This window comes from Zootoca vivipara, chromosome 11, assembly GCF_965207765.1.
Source record: "Zootoca vivipara chromosome 11, rZooViv2.hap1.1, whole genome shotgun sequence".
Lineage (NCBI taxonomy): Eukaryota > Metazoa > Chordata > Lepidosauria > Squamata > Lacertidae > Zootoca > Zootoca vivipara.
In genome coordinates this window covers 23,617,287-23,637,843 of record NC_142594.1, presented here as the reverse complement: position 1 = coordinate 23,637,843, position 20,557 = coordinate 23,617,287, and the positions used below count along the sequence as shown (strand labels likewise).

The following is a 20,557-nucleotide window of genomic DNA, read 5'->3' as shown; positions in this document are numbered from 1 at the left end:
TCACATTGGGACTCTAGTATAGGGGGGGGGCATTACCTCGCTCTCCATAATCCCAATTTGAAACAACAACACCATTGCAGTTAAGGGCACAAATATGGGGCCAACATAGTGCCTAGTTTGACCCTGTGTTTAATGAGGCAGCAAGCAATTGCTGTGCTGAGTGATAGACATGATATTATTGTAATGGATTATCTTATAAATAAATAAATGGAAAAGTTATTAACTGACGTCTGAGGGGTTCCCTCTACCCCCCTTCAGATGGAAAGTTTATGAAGTTTTGCTAAAATTTGGTTTCCCTTCTGCTTAGGCATATATAAATGGGAGAGTTCAGAAGGTCATTAACTTTTTCTATTTTGCCACTCCATCAATGTGCATCTGCAGAACAGACTGGCTTTAGTTTTGTATGTTAGCTTTAGTTTTGTATGATGGTGTGCTTGTGCCGTTGCGAATGCTCGTCCTCATGCATCTTGTGTCTATTTAAATTAGTTATGATCTAGTTGTGCGCTATACAGTACGCAGGCAAAACTCTGCCCGAACCTGTTTGCTTATTAGAAGGAACAGCTCTAAACCATTTGGGACAAAATGCTTGTATAGAGCTGCTCCCTTTGCCATAAGTGATTTGGGGCAGCTCACACATGGAAAAGCTCCGTACACATATTCAAATTAATGTATTTTACTTCTGTTCACAGCACTTGGATGCAAGACATGTACTACATACTAAGATGAAGAAAGAACGCTTTACTAATTTACAGAAGGTACCATTCAACACTGTAAACCAGGACCACTCTCCCATCAATTTGTAGGCAATGGACCCGAAAGCTTATAGAAGTATGTGTTTCAGACTAATTTTCTGCACACACGTTTCCTGTTTATCATGATATTAAATCTGTGATTTAACAAAACAAACAAGACTGCCACCTACATTCCAAAGTGCTGTTTTGTCTACTTTGGATTCCTTCTTCAACATGCTAAATATGCTCATGAAGATATTAGAATACATAGAGAGGATATAGGAAAAACATAACCATTTTAGTGCAAGACAAAAATTTACCTTAAAACACTAAACAGGTAAAGGAAGATCATATATTCCATACATTGTATCTAAGGCAGATGGTTTTTTTTAATAATACAAGATAATAAATGTGCTGCTCAGAAGAGGTAGAAAATACCGAAATCTTATTTCAGAAAACACCTGTCTCTTAATCACAATTAGTTACTTTGCAAACAGTTAAAAAGGGCTTTAAAAAAAATGTCTAGCAGGATCTTCTTATTAAAAACAAACCAGAATAATGAAATAAAGAGTTCATGCTCTGTAAAGATATTGTCAGCCCAAAAGAAAACCGTGTTTCTTTTCCATTTGGTCTTTTTTTTTTTTTTACCCACAAGCTCTGTTTAGGAGTACCACTATATTGCATTTAACCAAATGGTACTTTCTGAGAAAAGGTAGCTGCTCTCAACTAACAGCTTCTCTATTGGGTTTTAATATGAATTAAGCCATAGCTAACTTTGGTTGGATTGTGCCTCAAAAGTTCAGTCTACACAGCACGGTTCATATACACACACTGTACAAATCTGGGACATGTTCTACTTGGAACTTCCACTGTGCGAGCCCTGCTGAAGTCTGCATTGGTCCAGCTTCCGTAAAGGTCAACAAGGCATAAGAGAAGTTCCTAGGTGACTGTGCCCTTTTGCTTGCTTGTAAGGCAATAGAACCATCAATGCTATTTCTTGGAATAGGTTACCTAATGGAGTAAAAAGAACAGGAGCAATCCAAACCACGAGCAGGCTGAAACAGAAGGGCTAAACAGAGCAGCCCAATGGCCACACCCAGAGCCCAATGGCAGCCAGGGGAGGGACAACGACAATTTTGCTTCCTTACTCTACCAGCTCCAGGCTGGTACAACAGAGAGGCCCAGATTGGGCCCATTTCCACAAGTAACTGGTGGCTGCACCGGATGAGGATCGAGGGGGTCCTTAGCTGATGCAGCTCTGCTCCTGTTTTGGGGATATATAGCAGCTACTGCCAGCAGGGGTTCCACAGGAGGGCCTTCCGCTCATCCACAGTCGAGGTGGGTGCAGCTAGCTGCTCCATAGTAGCAGTGCCCAGCACAGCCAGGCAGAACTGGGTGAAGGAACACCTCCATCTCGTCCAACCCCCCTCCAGATTCGTGGCATGCATTGCTCTGCCCATCTCTTCAAAAACAAAGCAAATCCAAACTACAAAATAAGATTCCAAAAAGATCAGTCACTGAGATGGAATCCCAGGCAAGAGACAGAAACACACTCACTCTGGCTTTGGTTAGCTTACTGACATCTTGGGGGGTGGGATCAGCTGCCTCCATTCAGTTACTATAGTGCAGCTGAAGGTTCCTGGCCAATACTGTTTGTCACAGAACTCAATAAGGCATTAAATCTAAACTTGCATTATCCTTTGGAAAAAATAGTGTTAAAGCTTCTCTCTTCCCCACCCCACCCCCTCTTTCAGAGATAACATTCAACCATCATTTATTAAATATATATGTAAAGAAAATTAGAGTTTTTTTGTACATTCAAATAAATCGTGGTTACTATCAAAATAGCAAAAGACAAACAGAATAACGTAAATGTGCTTGTCAAAAATCTAAATCAAGCAGGAGTCTAGAAGGTTATGGTGAAACGCAGCATTTCCATAATCAGAGAAATAGCAGCTACAATGTCCTTTTCGTATTTCCTCTTTTTTTCACCATAAGACAGCATTATCCACCTTGGAAAAGCCAGGGTTTTTTCGAAGTTCTAGATAAGTTCCATTGCTGAGCCAGGAGTCATCTTCAGATTTCCTGTCAAACAATTAACAGAGCTTTTTTAAAAATTCTCCTGTGAACATGCATGCCTTATGTCACTCAGTGTGGCATTCATATCCCTCCCACACCCCATTTAATCCTCAGAACCACCCTGCAAAGTAAGGCTAGACATCTAACCAGCTTCAGGTTGAGTGGGGATTTTAACTGGTATTTCCCTGGTCTGAGTATGACATTTCACACACTCAGTAGTGGCTAATGATGAATGATTATGCTTCTCTAAAAGTGGTAGCAGTTGGCAGGTCAAGCTATATTGCCAAAACTGAACTCCTGGGCTCAGCTGCCACTGGAGATTTCAGAAGCATGGGAACCAGCTGCGAGTGTAACCCTATCTAAGCAAGAGAACCACCAACTTCCCGATCAATTGGACCTTTCACACTGCACACCTTTGCCACATCTGCTTCAGTTGATTAATCTCATTGGATCCCACACTGTATCTCAAATACAGACATGCAACACTTCACCTGGAATACTGAAATTAGGTATAGGGTTGTATATGCTGATGATACTTTATCCCAAATCCCTTTCCCCAGAGGTTTCATGTAGATTCTGAAGAGCATAGGGGATAAGACTGAATCTTGTGGCACACCACAGAATAAACCTCACGACGTGGAACAGTAATCCCCTATGATCACCTTCTGATAGCTAGAACTGAAACCACCATCACAGTACAGTGGTACCTTGGAATCCGTTCCGGAAGTCCGTTCGACTTCCAAAACGTTCAGAAACCAAGGCGTGGCTTCCGGTTGGCTGCAGGAAGCTCCTGCAGCCAATCAGAAGCCGAGGAAGCTGCGTCGGACATTCAGGTTCCAAAGAACGTTTGCAAACCGGAACACTCACTTCCGGGTTTCGCGGTGTTTGGGAGCCAAAATGTTCGACTTGCAAAGCATTTGGGATCCAAGGTACAACTGTATGCCCAACTCCTAAACTAGCTAGGCAATTCAAAAATGCCATCATGTATGGCAGTGATGAGGAACCAATGTTTCTGCAGGAAAAATCCATGAGTTGGATATTGGGAGCTGTGTCCTGGACCTTGAGCTGTTATTCAGCTCCATCAGCAATCAGCCCCAGCCAACATGAATGACTGGAGTTTTAGCCCAACAACATCTAGAGAGCCACAGGATTTCCCATTTATTCCTTGGTTCCTCACTTCTCCCAACATGTTTCCGAGTTAGCTTTCAGCCACCCCACCGCAAGAAAACAATTTCTCTGGTTTTCCTAGCCCATTGTTTCAGCCACAAGACATAAATAAAATTATGGCTTTAGCAATTAGGTAAGTATTCTGAGAAATGAACTATGAAGCGGGATCTTGTGGATCATTTTCTGTGCCACTCTTCTAGCATATTAGCAGACATTTCAGCAAAGAAATCTGCTATGTTAAAAAAATACCTGAAAAATCTAGGCTGATGCTCCATATTGTTTTCTTCTAGAACTTTCCGCCGCTCTCTCTGTAGCTGCTCAATCCTTTGTTTTTGTATTTCTGCTCCTTCAATATTCCCTTCCTCTAGGAGCCTGCCATAAAGTAACAATAAAAGAACAAAGCATTGTTGGCATTTTATTTTGTGGCTTCCTTAGCTTAGTATCTGCAAACTGTGAAGTAGCTAGAGTTTTTAACCAACAACCAGATCATTGTCCCAGGCTACAGATTGTGAAAAACAACCAGTGAACTGATTCCAGAACTCAAAAATAATAATAATTGGGGGTAGGGGTGGGGGCAGGGACCCTGACATTTCAGAGGCAGGTAATGATCTCTACTCCCGTTTTGTCCTTCCCAAAAAACTGACCGGTAAGAACTGATTTTCCTTGACGATGGGCACAACACATGAACATCCTGCCTCTGAAGAATGCAAGATAATAAGTGCTGCCTCAGTATGTATTCAACAATAGGAAACTTAATTTTTGTATCCAAAAATAAAATAAAAATACCTTTGGTCTGGTCTAAATCGGGTATCAGTAGATGGTAACAGAGGCCTAGTGAGCGGGTCCAATTCATTTAATTCTAATGCAAACTGTGTGAAACCATACCACTGTTCATAATCTTTTGGCATTGGATCTGCAAATAAAAATGTACTTGATTATTTTCTCCAGCTCAAATCTATTCATAAGTTCATGGCTTTAGAGCAATTATTACATACATCATTTCTGTGGCAACACCCCTGTCTCTGAGCTCCCTCCAAGGGATGTTTGCCAGGCAAAATTGGTTATGGTAATTCAGACATCAAGAGGCCTTTCCACAAGTTTTTAAAATTAACAACAATGGATTTTATGTGTCTCTGTGGTTTTATTCTATGCACTTTTAAAACCCATTTTTATTTTTTGTTTTTCATTCCTGTTTTGTTTTCAACTGCTATGCTTTGGTTTGAAGATAACCCTTAACCATAGATTCAGTTGAACTATTTGCCATGGTTGAGCATTATCTGCATATGACCATGGCCAATGTCTTAAACCTATCTAGACAGTTCTTTATAGTGAATTATAATGGATTTCTCCATTACAAGACTCCATCCATAATATATAGCATGGTAAAGAATTATAGTAAAACTAGTGGTTTTCAGCCCGTTCAATAACGGGCGCTAGAATCCTGGGGTTCGGAGAAGCGCTTGCGCAGCGCTTCTCCGAACCCTTGGACCTGTCCTTGCTGTTCCTCTCCCGCAGCCGCCAACTCCGTTCCTCTCCCGCAGCCGCCAACAGGAATCAGACATCCCAGGGTTAGGAGAAGCGCTTGCGCAGTGCTTCTCCGAACCCTGGGCCCCGTCCTTGCTGTCGGCGGCAGGGGGACAGGAACAGAGGAGGAGAAAGCGCTGCTTTCTCCTCCTCCGTTTCTCTCCCGCAGCCGCCGACAGGAAGCAGACATCCCAGGGTTCGGAGAAGCGCTTGCGCAGCGCTTCTCCGAACCCTGGGACCCGTCCTTGCTGTCGGCGGCAGGGGGACAGGAACGGAGGAGGAGAAAGCGCTGCTTTCTCCTCCTTCCTTCCTCTCCCCCAGCCGCCAACAGGAAGGACGCGCGCACTCTCCCCCCCCGCCTCCTCCAACCGCCGCTCCTCACGGCCAGGGAGGGTTGTGAGGAGGCCTTTGCCGGCCTCCACCCTCGCTTCCCTGACGTGCCCTGCAGTGAGGCGGTGTCCGGCGGGAGCGGCGGTTGGAGGAGGCAGAGTGGGGGGAGAGTGCGCGCGCGCAGTCTCTGCTGTCCAATCCCTGTATCCCTGGGGCACATGCGCAGTGACCCAGGGACACACGGGACAACTGGACGCAGGGACAACTTGGACATTATTATATAGGATGTACTTAAACTTAAGGTGTCTAGATTGTGGCAGTCAATAGAAGAGCATGGGTAGGGAGTGCAAATGCTTTATACGTGTATAAAAATAAAATGATTGATTGGTCACTAACTTGCTCTCCAGATGCACTTTGGCGAAGATGGTGTTCCGCAGTATATATTCTCATGCCATTTCCCAAAAATACGATGTACTACTTTTCCATTTTTGTCCAAAACATTTCCTTCAATCTCATGTACATTGTGATTCCAGTATTTTGTCTGGAGATAAAATGAGCAAAACCAAAATCAGGGAAAAAATGTGAATTAGCTTGCTCCTATAGATATGCCAAGAAATGACCATGTAAGCTTACAACCTCATGATATTATTCAACATCCTCATTGCCCAGGAAATTCTGTTACTAAACTTGTTGTTGTTGTTGTTTAGTCGTTTAGTCGTGTCCGACTCTTCGTGACCCCATGGACCATAGCACGCCAGGCACTCCTGTCTTGCACTGCCTCCCGCAGTTTGGCTACTAAACTTACTGACTTTTTAAATTCAATGGCACAGACTCTTGAGAACATCCAAGGTAATTTTAATATTACCTTTACAAAAGTAAGTTTGCAGAGACAGCTGTGGTCATTCAGATTCTTGATTATGATCTCCCCATAGTGTTCTATCCACCGCTGTCCACTTAATATATTATGAATGCAAGATGTCACCTTATTCCATTCATAATGGTCCTTATAGCTAGAAGAAAACAGAGGACTGTGATTTCATGTTGAAATAAAATATTAGTTAATAAAATCAATGGTTTTACTTAAAACGTTCATCTCAAACACCCTGAATATCCCATTTTGATTCCCTTCCAAGACAAGGAAAGACAAAGCAAAGAGAGAAAATATCTCACCAAGATAGAAAACTTGCACTTGGGGATAGCAAATTTATTTATCTTATTTAGCAAAATTTATATACCACTTGATTCTAAGAAAACCTGGTTTGAAAAAATATAAAACATTAAATTTATCAATAAAAACAGAACAGATATTTTTAAAAATCCAAAAGATTAATAAAATCAACAGAAGCTAAAAAGAGGTAAGACACATGGCTCTGTATTGCCTTTTGAAGCACCTGAATTTTATTGTATTCCTGGAGGAATCCTCCTTAGAATTGACTCATGCTTGTGTCGGTACAGGAGCACAGGGAATGGCAGTGCAAGTGGGCAGTGGGGTTATGATGAAGGTCACAACGTGTTCGCGTGTTGGGGGTTGTGCTGCCCACAAGTTTCTTAGATTTCAATTGTGCACATCCCCTAATCATTACAGTACACTGCCATACACATAATGAAAGGAATAAGCATTGCACATGGCATCCACTAGGTGGCACTCTCAGCAAATATTGGGAGTGCTAGCAGAATTTCCCCTTCAGAACTGAACTGCATACGCAACCCCTTATATTTTGCATGTAGTTGCTGCCATAAGCCTTAACAACTTTTCAACAGCTGCACAGATCTTCACCATACCAATGTGAAATGGCCTTCCTCAATAAACCTGAATAAAGTGCATATATAGTTTTCATCAAAATTGGAAAGTAATATACGATAAGCCTGTTTAAAAAAGGGTGAATGAGTCAATTTGTAGCCATTTTAAAACTGACAAACCTGTTGCAATTTCTATCAGATCAGTCTGAATTTGCCACATTCACAAACTTTGATCATGGGATGATAAATTTTAAGCTGTTGGCTCAACAGGTGAAATTTTTATAAGCTACAGAATGTTGAGCCCATAATGGTAGGACCCCTTTAGTTTTATACTTGCTTTACATAAAAGTGGTGAAGCATACACTTTCCATGCACCGAAAATGTCCCAGGTTCAGTTCCAGATATTCCTAGCTAAAATAATTTCTGATAGTAAGTATCTTGTGTACATGTTATGCATATAATTCTCTCTATGGCACCATATGATTTGCTAGGTTACGGAAAGTGGGGAAAAATATGGAGATTTTTGAGCCAAAGGCGTTTTGACAACCCCGGAGCTGTAGAATACAGCCTGCATACAATTACAGAACTTACGCTGGCAAAATTACATGTGTTGTACCAACTGGCACAATTTCCATGGATTTCCCCCAGAATTTGTTTTTCCATCTGATATCTGAAATTTTAAAAAAAAACAATTAAAAAATCAGTAATAAACTAAGTACATCCTTAACACCAAAGACATATTGCTATTGTTGAGTTGAATTGTTTACTAAGTGTTATACTTTAAGCCTGAGACCATCAATAAATGTAAGTTGACAAAGGTATCAAACAGTGGCTGCATTTGAATATCATGCTAAATCATGGTTTAGTGGTATGTGAGCAATCACACTAAACATGGAGCTCATGGATTCTCTCTCTGCTCCCAGTCACCCACGAGGATGAATTCGGAAGCTTTTGCTTTCACTCTTAGTTAACTACACAGCTTGGTGTATCGTGCAGCCCTGAAACTGTGGCTGATAATAACAATGGTTACTTTAAAACAAGAAGCTTCAGAAACCATGGCTGGAAGCGACTTGTTTGAAATGAATCATAACTAAAGCAAACCACAGCTTGTAAGTCCAGATAACACAACAAACCATGGTTCACCAAAATCTGAACAAGCCACACTGAAGGAGGATAGAGGAGTGCATGAGCCTGAAATTTGCTGCGGCTCATTCACTTTGCACTAAACTACAGTATACGTTTCATTGCATATTTACGGATTTGCAGTCAGATGTAACTCTATAGTGAAATTTCGTATTTCACTACAGTACTGTAACATCACAGCTCCTAAGCTTCAAATGGTGCTGAATAGAATCAGAACAGAACTCAGCCTGGTGACACTTAATTATACTGACTTAAGATGCTTAAAGCAAACATATCATGATTCCTAAATCATGGCAGTTCGTATAACCACAGCATATATGGCTAGATGCTTTAATTTTTCCTCTTTGGAGATTGGAACCGGACTCTTGTTTTATACAACAAAGTCATCTGAAACATTTATGACAAGCAGAGAATACAATACTTCAGTGTCTTAAGTAGTGGAGGTTTCCAGAAGCCTTAAGCATAAGCCAATTGTCCTTGCATTCGTTTCCCTGAGTGCAATCCACTCGGTGCTGTTCAAATGTAAACTCAATAGGGCTTAGTGCGTAGCAGTGTTAAATTGCTTTAAATTCAAATGTTTGGGGAAACGGGCAAGAATTCGTTTTCCTATTGGTTTCTTCAAATAATGTTGTAAAAGCCCATTACAGTGGTACCTCTACTTACGAATAACTCTACTTACGAATGTTTCTACTTACGAATGGAGCTCCGTCCGCCATCTTGGATGAGGTTTAGATAGGATTTTTCCAATTACGAATTTTTAGATAGGGTTGCTTCGACTTACGAATTTTTTCTCCCAATGCATTCCTATGGGATTCGACTTACCGTTTTTTTTGACTTACGAATGTGCATTCGGAACGCATTAAATTCGTAAGTAGAGGTACCACTGTATTACATTGTTTCTGTGTGTGTTTAAAAAGACACACACACACACAAATATTGTAGAGTAGTATTGATACCACAGACCAGTTTCAAATCTATGGTAGCAAGATGATATCAATTGCATTGTGTGCCCAGCTACAGAGTCCCCTTACCCCGATGCTCCCATCTAGAGAGGGCTAAATGAATGAACACTACAAATGTGATGCTCCCGGCCGACTGCGCTGCTGCAAGCAGGGATGGCCAAGATAAATAGGTGGGAAGTGGACCTGAGTGAAGCCTGCTTCAGCCAGGTCCACTCCCCAAGCCCTGCCTCCCTGAGATGCCGCAGATTGGCTATTGAATCGAGGGTTCTCGTGGGAACCCAAGGGCCCCCCACGCCATACGAGGGGACACAGCAACGGCTGCAAAGATGGCGTCATGCAGCAAGGGGACCTGGGTGGTTCTGCAACCACCACTTACTGGGAAGGCGGTAAGCAGCCATTTCTAAAACAACACCCCCTTCCAAACTGGCTACATCAAGCTGTCACAATTTACAGATGGTTCACTACATCCTAAAGTCCAAGACTGCCAAGAATCTTCACCAACCTTATGTCCTCCAGATGTTCTGGGCTACAACTTCCATCAGCCTCAGCCAGCATCGCTGATGGGAGCTACAGCCCAGAACATCTGGAAGACACCAGGTTGGTGAAGGCTGGTTGAGGTTAGCCAAGGTTGAGGATACATATGTTTGTTATGCCAATGTCTGTGTTTCCCCACAATGCCATACAAACAGATGTTTTGGCAGGGCTAGCACAACACCTGAAGCTGCACTAACATCTGCCACTAACATTTGAGCTTATAGATTCCCTTCACATTCAAGTAAAAACTGGAGAGAATAAGCTAAATAATTACCTTGCCAAAACACAAAGTTATCAGATTCAGCATGACATGCAGATATAGGTGGGTGATGACTGACCTAAGAGGAAGGGAAAAGTTACAGGTTTTTGGTTTTTTAAATGGCTTCCATTTCTCTCTCATGAATTATTGTAATAGTTTCATTTTATTTTAAGCACAGCACTGACCACAAGAGGGAGCTTGTGATAGCAAAGCCAGTGTTGGATATGGATAACGAAACAATTTTAAAAAATGTTTTTAAAAAACAACCCAGAAGAGCGGGTGTAAAGCGATTAATACTAATTTGTATTCAGTTCCCATTTGAATGGGAAGTTAATGAGGACTGCTATTTTTTAAAATAATAATAATAAAAACAAATAAATGCCGGTATATAAACTGTCTTAAATCAAGTCACTTGCGAAGAAATAAAAACCCCAAAATAAAATAAATCCTAAAATAAAATAAAATAAAGATGCAGGGAAACACAAATACCAAAAGAAGGTAGCTGAATGTCAGTTTGGTTTCCAGTCAGAGCTATTGTTAGAGAGTGTTATTTAGTACAGGATAAGGATCAGGCCTGAGAAAAAGCGAAGTATTTCCTGTTGAGTAATAATGTGCCCTTTTGAAGTTCATGTCTGTTTCACCTTAGAGAAATATAGACTGAGAAGTGTTTAATCGGGTTGGAGTGGTTTACGGAAATTTGCTACAGATTTAAATAACAGAAAAGAAACAGTAACATTTCTGCGTTACAAGAAACATAAACCAAGCTCAACAGTTCAAGCTATGTATGCATGCAAAAGTTGACTGAAGCCATTCAGTATAAAAATTAACCTCCTGCCACATAATCAGAACTAGCAAATTTTTCAGCCTGGACCACAACAGAAAAGTAGTACCTGTTCAGCAAAAAACTGAAAGCCTTTATCTTCTCGGATACATTCATAGGTTTCTCCAAGCACAGGATTAAATGGCTTACTTCCAGCTCTGTAGTAACTAGATGCATAAGCCGATACGGCAAAAGCAGCCACGTATACCTAAAAACAGAAGACATTATATTATGTTGGTCATTAGTAAAGGGGTATGTGTCATGTCTTGTTGCATTTTGATTTTTTTAAAAAAAATGATATATTTTTTGGGAGGGTGTTTTGATCTCACACTGACTCCAGACACCATTTCTCCCTACTTTGCAATTTTAATATTTGCAGATATGTTTCCTGCAATCTGGAACAATATCTTTAGCATGGGAACATGACTCAGTATTTATAGAATGACACTAAAGTTCCTGAATTGCAATAGACTTTAAGGAGAAAACAAAAATTAAATGGCTGTTTTGAACTGAATTCCATTGCAATGAATAAAATGACTACTGGATTTTTATTATGGTTTCATTCTCATTAAAAGCACGATAAGCATCTCCAGACCAATTCATAGAAATAGCAGAGATAGACTCCCATGACAAACCATGTCAAAGCTCCATCGAGGGCAGATGGAGCTGTCAGCGTGAATTTTTCTGAATGGCAGCCAGAATGTTTGCTTCATGCACAGAATGAAAGGGGTGCAAAAACAGATTATTGTGCTTTTCATGGGGGGTCCAGGCACCCTGCAATCGTAACACCAACAAATAGCTTCCAGAAGGCAAATACAAAGAAACAGAGGGAAACTGGTTGGTTATTTTCTAAGGGACAGTTTATACGTTACTGTATCCAACACACTCGGGATTCATCTCGATGGGTGGTGGGATGACGATGAGTGGTCAGAGAGAGAAGAGAGAGCAGACTAGGAAGGGGAGGTGTCGGAAGCTGAAGAGGTAAGCAGGGTTTAGCGAGCTGGGAGAGTCTGTGGCAGAGAGATGTCCAGAATCCAAGGCAGAAGCTGAAGCATGCGAGTGGGAAGAGGGAGGCCAAGAGGAAGAGATGAGTCAGGCTGGTGAAAAGGTATGGGTGTTTCCCCATCCTGCTGTGCCAAGCTCCCCTCACCCCTAGTTTCCCAGGACCAGGAGAGAGATGAAGGGGAAGGAGCAGAGACGGGCACACAGACACAGTCTCAGATTGCTTGGGAAAAGCCCTGGAGAGGAGGGGACAAAGGCAACTGAGGGAAGGCAGGAATCTTCAGTCTCCGCAACTGCTTCATAGGGGCAAGACCTACCGAAGAAGAGTTCCTGTGCTTATCTCCTGTTTCTTCTGCTAAAGCGTTAACTCCACTTACTTGGTGTGATTTACTGCTGGCTGGCTCGCTCCTGACAGCTGATCCACGAACCATTACATGCCTGTGGACATGCAAAAGAGAACTCACTTTCCTTCTAGGGCTGCCGAGGGAGCCTAATTTCCTCTTACCATCCTCTCAAACAGGTTGGGCGTACGTGCCGCTTTATCCAACAACTCGCTGTACTCCAATTCCTCACAGAGACGCTGCAAAGTGTTCAGCGGTTCGTTCAGCTCCACTGGCATGGCCACCTTGGAGAGGTCTTTCCCGATGTTGTTCCGCAAAATGTTCCAGAGGCTGATGTTACTAGTGTTGGGACACGGAGCCGGCAGACACGTCCTCCGCTTGGAATGGCATTCCAAGCTGTCGTCGGGAACACTGTCTAGAAGACAGAGGCCCGGATTAAATTTGCCAACATCCCATGGTTAATATCCACACTTTTGCAGTTGTAGCAAAATGCAAAGAGGCTTCCCTTCAACACAGTCCTGAGAAGGACATAGGTTATGCCGAGACACAATGGCTTGCCTGAGACCAACCAGCAAAGTTTCATAGCTGTGCAGGAATTTGAGACTCCTCAGCTATTGCACCAAATTGGACCTCTATCCCCACCCCACCATCTGTTTCCCTGAAACTGAACTGCACCCCATTTTAAGCAAGTGTTTAATTTTGCCTCAGTTGGGAAGATCATCTCTGTGTATTCAAGTAGGAAATTAGTTTTCAAATTCCAGCACCAACGATGCGCAACATGGGACCAGTGCAGCCAATTGCCAGCCCAGAACCATGGGAAAGAATCCCAAAGGTGCCATGTGTTTTATCAGCTACACTTTTTATAAAACAACAACAACAACAACAACACCCTGCCACATTTTAAGCAGGACCTTTTATTCCAGGGAAAGCATATATGTTTGATAGCTCTGGACTGTTCTGTTTGTTTTGCCTCCTTTGTGAAGAAAGATAAAACAACCACCAGTAACTCTAGTGCATAGGAGCCCAACTCCTAAGGGCTGAGGTCCTTTTGCCCCCCCCCCCATAAAATATTTGAGGGGGCTGGGCCTCCCCAAAGTTGGTGAGTATTGCCATTAAAATGTGCCAAGTCTTGTGATCCATCATGTTTGGAGGGGGGAGCGGGCTTACCTGCCCCGCCATATTTGATTGTAGTTGGCACCTCTTGATCAAGTGGAAGGGGAATGAAAGCACCTGGGCCTTGTGTCACAAAAGTGGGTAACTGCTGTTAGGTTTCTATTGCTCTCACTGCGCAGGTCACATGCCTGTGTTATGCATTCCAGCGAAGATTGTTGGAATCACGGGAGCGGATGTTTGCTGTATTCTGTTTGGGTTTGTTTGTTTTTCCTTCGGGCTTCTCTCAGCAAGAGGAGACATGTTTTCTTTTGTTCTGCCTTACGCTTAATAAAGAAGCTTTTAGTACACAACCTCAGCCTGGCTCCGTCTGCGTTTTATCTCTGCTGGACTCTGAATATGTGCTCAGTGTCTCCAAGACACGAGTCGTAATAAATAGTCGGGAAAGGGCTGTCGGAACTCCCTAGAGCTGCACGCTGATGGAAGAGACAGGCTGGATTTGTTCCTGCATTATGCCTGGGGATCGTTCTTGCCCCCGGCTGACCCGAAAACTGCTGCATGCTTAGTGGACTAAGGCCTTGGGGCGCAATCCATCCCCACTTAAGTGCTGTGCATTTGGAAGCAATGCCACGGTAGTCAATGGAGCTATGTTCCTCCCCCCACCCTCTTTGGCATCGTGTGCTGCAGCGCATCAGGCCATTACTAGGGATGAAGGATTTGTGTATGATTGTACAGGGATGGGAAAGGCAGGGCAAGAACCTCTGAGCTCTGTGGTTCTTGTTTTTATTCATATTATGTATTTTGTGCATTTATGTTGTGATTTTATGTTGTGAACCACGCTGAGACCTGCGGGTATAGGGTGGTATATTATTATTATTATTATTATTATTATTATTATTATTATTAAATTCCCTCCATGTACAGGTGGTTTCTCCTACATGGGGAGAGATCACTGTGTGCCATTTCACTGTTGCAAAAACAATCCTTTAAAAGGAAACACAATCCTGAACGCATCTGCACCTTCCTTTCTGCACTACAAGTTTCTGGTAAAGAGAAAGCAGAAACCCCCAGGACAGACCGCAAAGAAATCTGTAACTCCTACCGAGGGTTTGCCTTTCATTCTCTATGTCGTTACTTAGGTTGTCTTCGGAGATGTTATCACTCACATCACTGGCATATGAATCATCATCAGATACCTGAGGTGGAAGGAAATACGCTTTCATTCTGATTAAAAGGAACATGCAGAACACCATCACAGTATTTGGGAAACTGAAAAAGTGGATAAAAAGAGGCCATGAAGTTTGAAACTGATATTGCAACAACCAAACCCTGCTGTTAGGGACTATACTTGTGTGTGTCAAGAACAAAACAAAAGCCTAAATACACATCCCTAGATTGCACACGCACACACACCTTTGTAACATTTGTCAGACAGACACAGGGAAAATAATATTTGAACATAAGCTTTCTTTAAAAAACAAAACAAAACAACCTCCATGGTAACATCTATACGCAGCATTTCCTGCAACCCCCTCCTCCCCTCTTTAAAAATCCTTTTTAAACCTAGCAGCGATAAATAATTGTGTATTCTGAAAGGTACATAACATGTCACTTGCTACCCTGGGTTTGCAATTAGTGTGCAAAGATGGTAAAGGTCAAACAGCTTTGAAACAAGCGACATGAGACCATTGCTTCCGACACCGGTGCCCAGACCTCGTTTTCTGAAGAGCTGGCAGACAGCAAGACTTCCTGAGCATCAAAAAACTCGGTGAGCGAATCCGTTATAGACAGCCGACTTTCGTTGGAAAGCTGGTGAACTAGACCCCTGTTCTCGTCGTCCGAGATTTCCTGCAAATGAGAGACGGAAAAGAGCCTTGAGCGAAAGTTTCATTGTTAAATACAGAAGGAGGAGGGGGTTCCCCTTTGTCTACATTGACTGGCAGAGACTCCCAGGGGTCGCATTTCGGACCTTCTGCATTGAAAGTGGAAGAAGAAGAAGAAGAGTTTGGATTTGATATCCCGCTTTATCACTACCCGAAGGAGTATCAAAGTGCCTAACAATCTCCTTTCCCTTCCTCCCCCACAACAAACACTCTGTGAGGTGAGTGGAGCTGAGAGACTTCAGAAAAGTGTGACTAGCCCAAGGGTACCCAGCAGCTGCATGTGGAGGAGTGGAGACGCGAACCCGGTCCCCCAGATTACGAGTCTGCACGTCCCTTGTGAAAATAAAACAGGACACATGCTCGGTAAAGTGGTAGAGCCCCAACACTTCATCAGATCAGGCTAATTGCTTGGTTTTACAAAACAAAAAGGGGAAAAGAAGGGAGGGAGGGAAGAAGGCAGCTCCCATTTTAATCATTTTTTAAAAAACCTTTTCCTCTTGTCCGCCACAGAGAATTTGGCAGGTGTACTATCAATATCCCAACTTGTGTTGACTTGTCGAAATGCAGCATCAGCAAGCATGGCTGATGGTTGGGGATGATGGGAGCTGTAATCCAACAATATTTGCACGGGGAAGGCTACTTCATAATTTCATTTTATACAGACTTGAGGTGGGTAAAATCTGGGCAATTGTTTCGTGCCAATGAAAGGTTCTTTACCCCCCCCCAAAAAAGGCATCTGTCGGAGGTCCCTTCCAACTCTACAATTCTATGGTGCATTTTATAGATTTTGATTGGGAAGTAAGCAGCACACTTGGCTAATTGAAAGTGACGTCCTTAGCTTATCCACAAGCTTATCTGTAATGTTTCTTTCTATTAAAAAGGCATTTACAATAGTGTTTTCCACTTGACAGCTTTGCTGTTTTAGTTCTGATAATTTGGTCACTTAACTATCAAGAGCTATTTGATGTGCCAGGCCTTGGCACTACACATATTATTAAAATAACTCATTAAAGTCCAACTGCACATGGAACACTCGACTCCATGAGCCTTGGCTATATCACCGAAAGTTTTTTGTTGGCTTTCAAGTAAGTTACTAGGATTCTTAGATTTGGCCTTATGCAAGAGAAGCTCAGCATCAATAAGTAAGAAAGTAAATAGGTAAAGGACCCCTAGACAGTTAGGTCCCGTCAAAGGCGACAACTAGGTTGCGGCGCTCATCTCGCTTTCAGGCCGAGGGAGCCGGCGTTTGTCCACAGACAGCTTTCTGGGTCATGTGGCCAGCATGACTTAACAGCTTCTGGCACAACAGAACACTGTGACGGAAACCAGAGTGCACGGAAACCCTGTTTACCTATTTATCTACTTGCACTGGTGTGCTTTTGAACTGCTAGGTTTACCTTTATCAATAAATACACCATGATGGATCAAAGCATTCATGAAAGGAGAAGAGGTGCTGTTACCAAAGTAGGATGGGTAAAAACATATGTTTCTTGTTTGTTTGACAATGTCTAAAGCTTAATATGGTTCTTTTTAATGGAAAAATCAACCAACCAATAGATTTGGTGTAATGCAATACATAGCAGTAACAGCCACTATTATGCCATAGAAAACATCACTACAACTCCTCATTTTCTTCCCTTTCCTCTTCCATTTCTTCCCTGTTTGTGACCCAAAGGTTCTGGGGAGGGTATCCATATGTTAGTATAGTCCAGCTGTTAACAAAAAAACAAACACACAACTCCCAATATTAAACCACAGCCCCATCGTGTAAAAAGGTTTCGTGTCCCATTCACTGCTGCCATTTATATCCAGACTCAATGCAAAGAGGCATTCCATGGGGGGGGGGTGAAGGACACCACAAATAGTTGTTGTGAGCTGCTCTATGCTTTATTGCAAGGGTAGGAAGCCTGTGGATCTCCATGTTGCAAGAGTACAACTCCCTTCATCCTTGACTGTAGGCCATGCTGGGGCAGGTGGGAGTTGGAATCCAACTAGATCTGGAGAACCCATAAGCTCCCTACTCCTGCTTTACAACCACTAGAAGAGAGGTCTGGGGTGTAGGCAAGTTAACTTCTCACCAATGGCCTTCTTCAACCTGGTGCTCTCCAGATGTTTTGTACTATTATCAGTCCTAGCCAGAAAGGCCATTGAGCAGGGATGGTGCGAGTTATAGTCCAAAACATCTGGAGGGTTCTAGGTTAGGCAAGACTGGCACAGTGGAATCTTGGTTTTCGAGCATCTCGGAAGCCAAAAGATTCAGAACTTGAATGCCGAATACCTGGAAGCAATCGCTTCCGTTTTTGAACGTGCCTCAGAAGTCGAACGGCTTCCGGGGCACATTTTTCATTTCCCCCCCATTGACTTTGCAGCTAGCCCATTGCTCCTCAGATTTCGAACGTTTCGGAAGTCAAACGGTCTTCCAGAACAGAATACGTTTGAAAACTGAGGTTCCACTGTATAGGATGAGAAACAAACGACGTAAAGAAGTTGCATTTAATGATCCAGCACTGGGATTCTTTAACGTTTTCTGTGCATCAGACTCAGCTTCTGCACAGCCAATGGTGAGGGGAGACAAAAACAGAGAGGGAAGAAAGGAAGCCTGCAAATAGTAAGAGCTTGTCACTTTATAACTTAGATGGTTAACAGTCCTGAACCAGAAGATTTTACAGAGCTAATGGAGCATCAGCAGACCAATTCTGCCCCACCAGTGGAAGGGAAGCTTCCTTGGCAGATGAAGCTTATTCCCTGAAGCTCTCTGCTTTCAACGGAGCTCAGTGGTGGTTCACAAGTTAAGCCACTGCCCGATATTCCTCAGGCTTTCAGTTCAAAACTGATGGGAGGCTAAAGTCCTGACACTGCGCCTAAGAACTCTGCGCCGTTCCTGCAGCTCAAGGAAGACAACTAATCTTTAGCAATCAGAAATATATGGTTGTGAAGGATAATTCACCAACAACATTCCATCCAAAACAGATCAATTGCATCTCTTGGAACAGAAAAATCAATGCCTCCTCAAAACCCATTTTGCAAAACCTGGGCTTGGAACATCATATTACAAACTCTAATATAAATGTAATGTCATATGGTTCAGCTGCAAAATGAAATACACCCAGACCAAGGGTGGGCTAACGTTTATCAGCTTCTCTAAAAGTAATTGAGCATTGTCGCTTCAGATGTCTTTTGCAGGCATGCATGATGAAAATAACGGATAAAAAAAAAACCAGCCACTGTTGGTAACATCTTTTAATTCTAAACTGTGAACTCCCACTTCTTCCCCTCCAGCCTCACTTCAACCCCAATACCTAAATACCTAAAGGATCGTCTCTTTTCCTGCTTAGACTCTGTGCTCATCCTCTGGGACACACCCTTTCTGTGTCCCATCTCCAAAATAAGTATGGAGAATGGGTGACTAGAGAATATGCCTTCTCTGTCTTTTCAATGAGCTTCCCAGATAGGGATGCCTGGAGTCTACTTTACTATGATTTCAGTGCCACATAATTATTATTTTTAAGCATCCTGGGCAGCTTCAGTGATATTGTTATTACAGTCACTCAATCCCTGACCTTCCCAGGTAGGGTTGGGAAAGACTCCTGCTGGAGAGCTGCTACCAGCCAGTGTAGACAACAGTTAACTACACAGACCATTGGTCTGACTCTGTATGTGGCAGTTTCCTATGTTAATATGTTTTATCATGCTTCGGTGTATTAAAAATATTGTACACCATTTTGATACTTCTTTTTTTTAATTAAAAAAAGTATAAATTGATATACAAGTCTAATAAATCAAATCACTTGTTCAGAACTGGTGAAGTCTATGCCTATCATCCTGACCAACAATCAAAGTAAGTTCTGGAATTGCTACATGACAACATCACACAGACAGCCTCTAAAAAGTGAGCAACAGTTGTTCTCCTGCCTTTGAACATTCTCCTTTCCTTTGAACATTCACAAACGGCGACTTAAAAAATAAAAATGAAAATGAAACAGTAGCAGAGTTTCTGCAAATGAAGAAGTTAGTGCAAATCCTTCCATCCTTTTAAAACTTTTCATCAGGTTGAGCCCTATTTGCCACGTCTCTTCTCTTCACGCACCTCTCTTATAATTCTTTATGGATAGTGTTGTTTTAACAAGATGTGTTTTTTTAAAAAAGAAAAATATTTTAAAATTTGCACGAAATCAATGAAGCATTTTGGCACGAATCTAAAAAATATAAATTTAAAGAATTAACTCACAGCTAAAATTGTGCCCTTGTGTGTATTTTTACCCCCCCCCAATATGGTTAAAAGGTAAAGGGTCCAGTCGCGGACGACTCTGGGGTTGTGGTGCTCATCTTGCTTTACTGGCCGAGGGAGCCGGCGTACAGCTTCCAGGTCATGCAAACCAGAGCAGAGCACGGATACGCCGTTTACCTTACAAGAAGAAGAAGAAGAAGAAGAAGAAGAAGAAGAAGAAGAAGAAGAAGAAGAAGAAGAAGAAGAAGAAGAAGAAGAAGAAGAAGAAGAAGAAGAAGAAGAAGTAGTAGTTTGGATTTGATATCCTGCTTTATCACTACCCAAAGGAGTCTCAAAGCGGCTAACATTCTCCTTTCTCTTCCTCCCCCACAACAAACACTCTGTGAGGTGAGTGAGGCTGAGAGACTTCAAAGAAGTGTGACGAGCCCAAGGTCACCCAGCAGCTGCATGTGGAGGAGCGGAGACGCGAACCCGGTTCCCCAGATTAAGAGTCTACCGCTCTTAACCACTACACCACACTGGCTCCCCAGTGGTACCTATTTATCTACTTGCACTTTCGTGCTTTTGAACTGCTAGGTTGGCAGGAGCTGGGACCGAGCAATGGGAGCTCACCCCGTTGTGGGGAATCGAACCGCCAACCTTCTGATTGGCAAGCCCTAGGCTCTGTGGTTTAACCCACAGCGCCACCCGCATCCCATATGGTT

The 20,557-nt window shown here is 42.6% G+C and overlaps 1 protein-coding gene across 10 annotated transcripts in view; it reads right to left on the bottom strand.

The window, feature by feature from the left end:
• Window positions 1-657: 657 nt before the first annotated feature.
• The window catches only part of OSBPL3 (oxysterol binding protein like 3), a 103,906-nt gene continuing 84,006 nt past the window's right edge, over window positions 658-20,557 (bottom strand). For all 10 annotated transcript variants that reach the window (XM_088653492.1, XM_060280714.2, XM_060280717.2 and 7 more), the window contains 11 exons: window positions 15,456-15,590; window positions 14,845-14,938; window positions 12,797-13,047; window positions 11,360-11,497; window positions 10,485-10,548; window positions 8,163-8,241; window positions 6,697-6,841; window positions 6,228-6,372; window positions 4,764-4,890; window positions 4,227-4,349; window positions 658-2,816 (listed from right to left, as the gene is read on the bottom strand). In XM_088653492.1, the coding sequence (XP_088509618.1) occupies window positions 2,720-2,816; window positions 4,227-4,349; window positions 4,764-4,890; window positions 6,228-6,372; window positions 6,697-6,841; window positions 8,163-8,241; window positions 10,485-10,548; window positions 11,360-11,497; window positions 12,797-13,047; window positions 14,845-14,938; window positions 15,456-15,590 (1,398 nt within the window). In that variant the 3' untranslated portion in view covers window positions 658-2,719. The remainder of the gene's footprint in view (window positions 2,817-4,226; window positions 4,350-4,763; window positions 4,891-6,227; window positions 6,373-6,696; window positions 6,842-8,162; window positions 8,242-10,484; window positions 10,549-11,359; window positions 11,498-12,796; window positions 13,048-14,844; window positions 14,939-15,455; window positions 15,591-20,557) is intronic.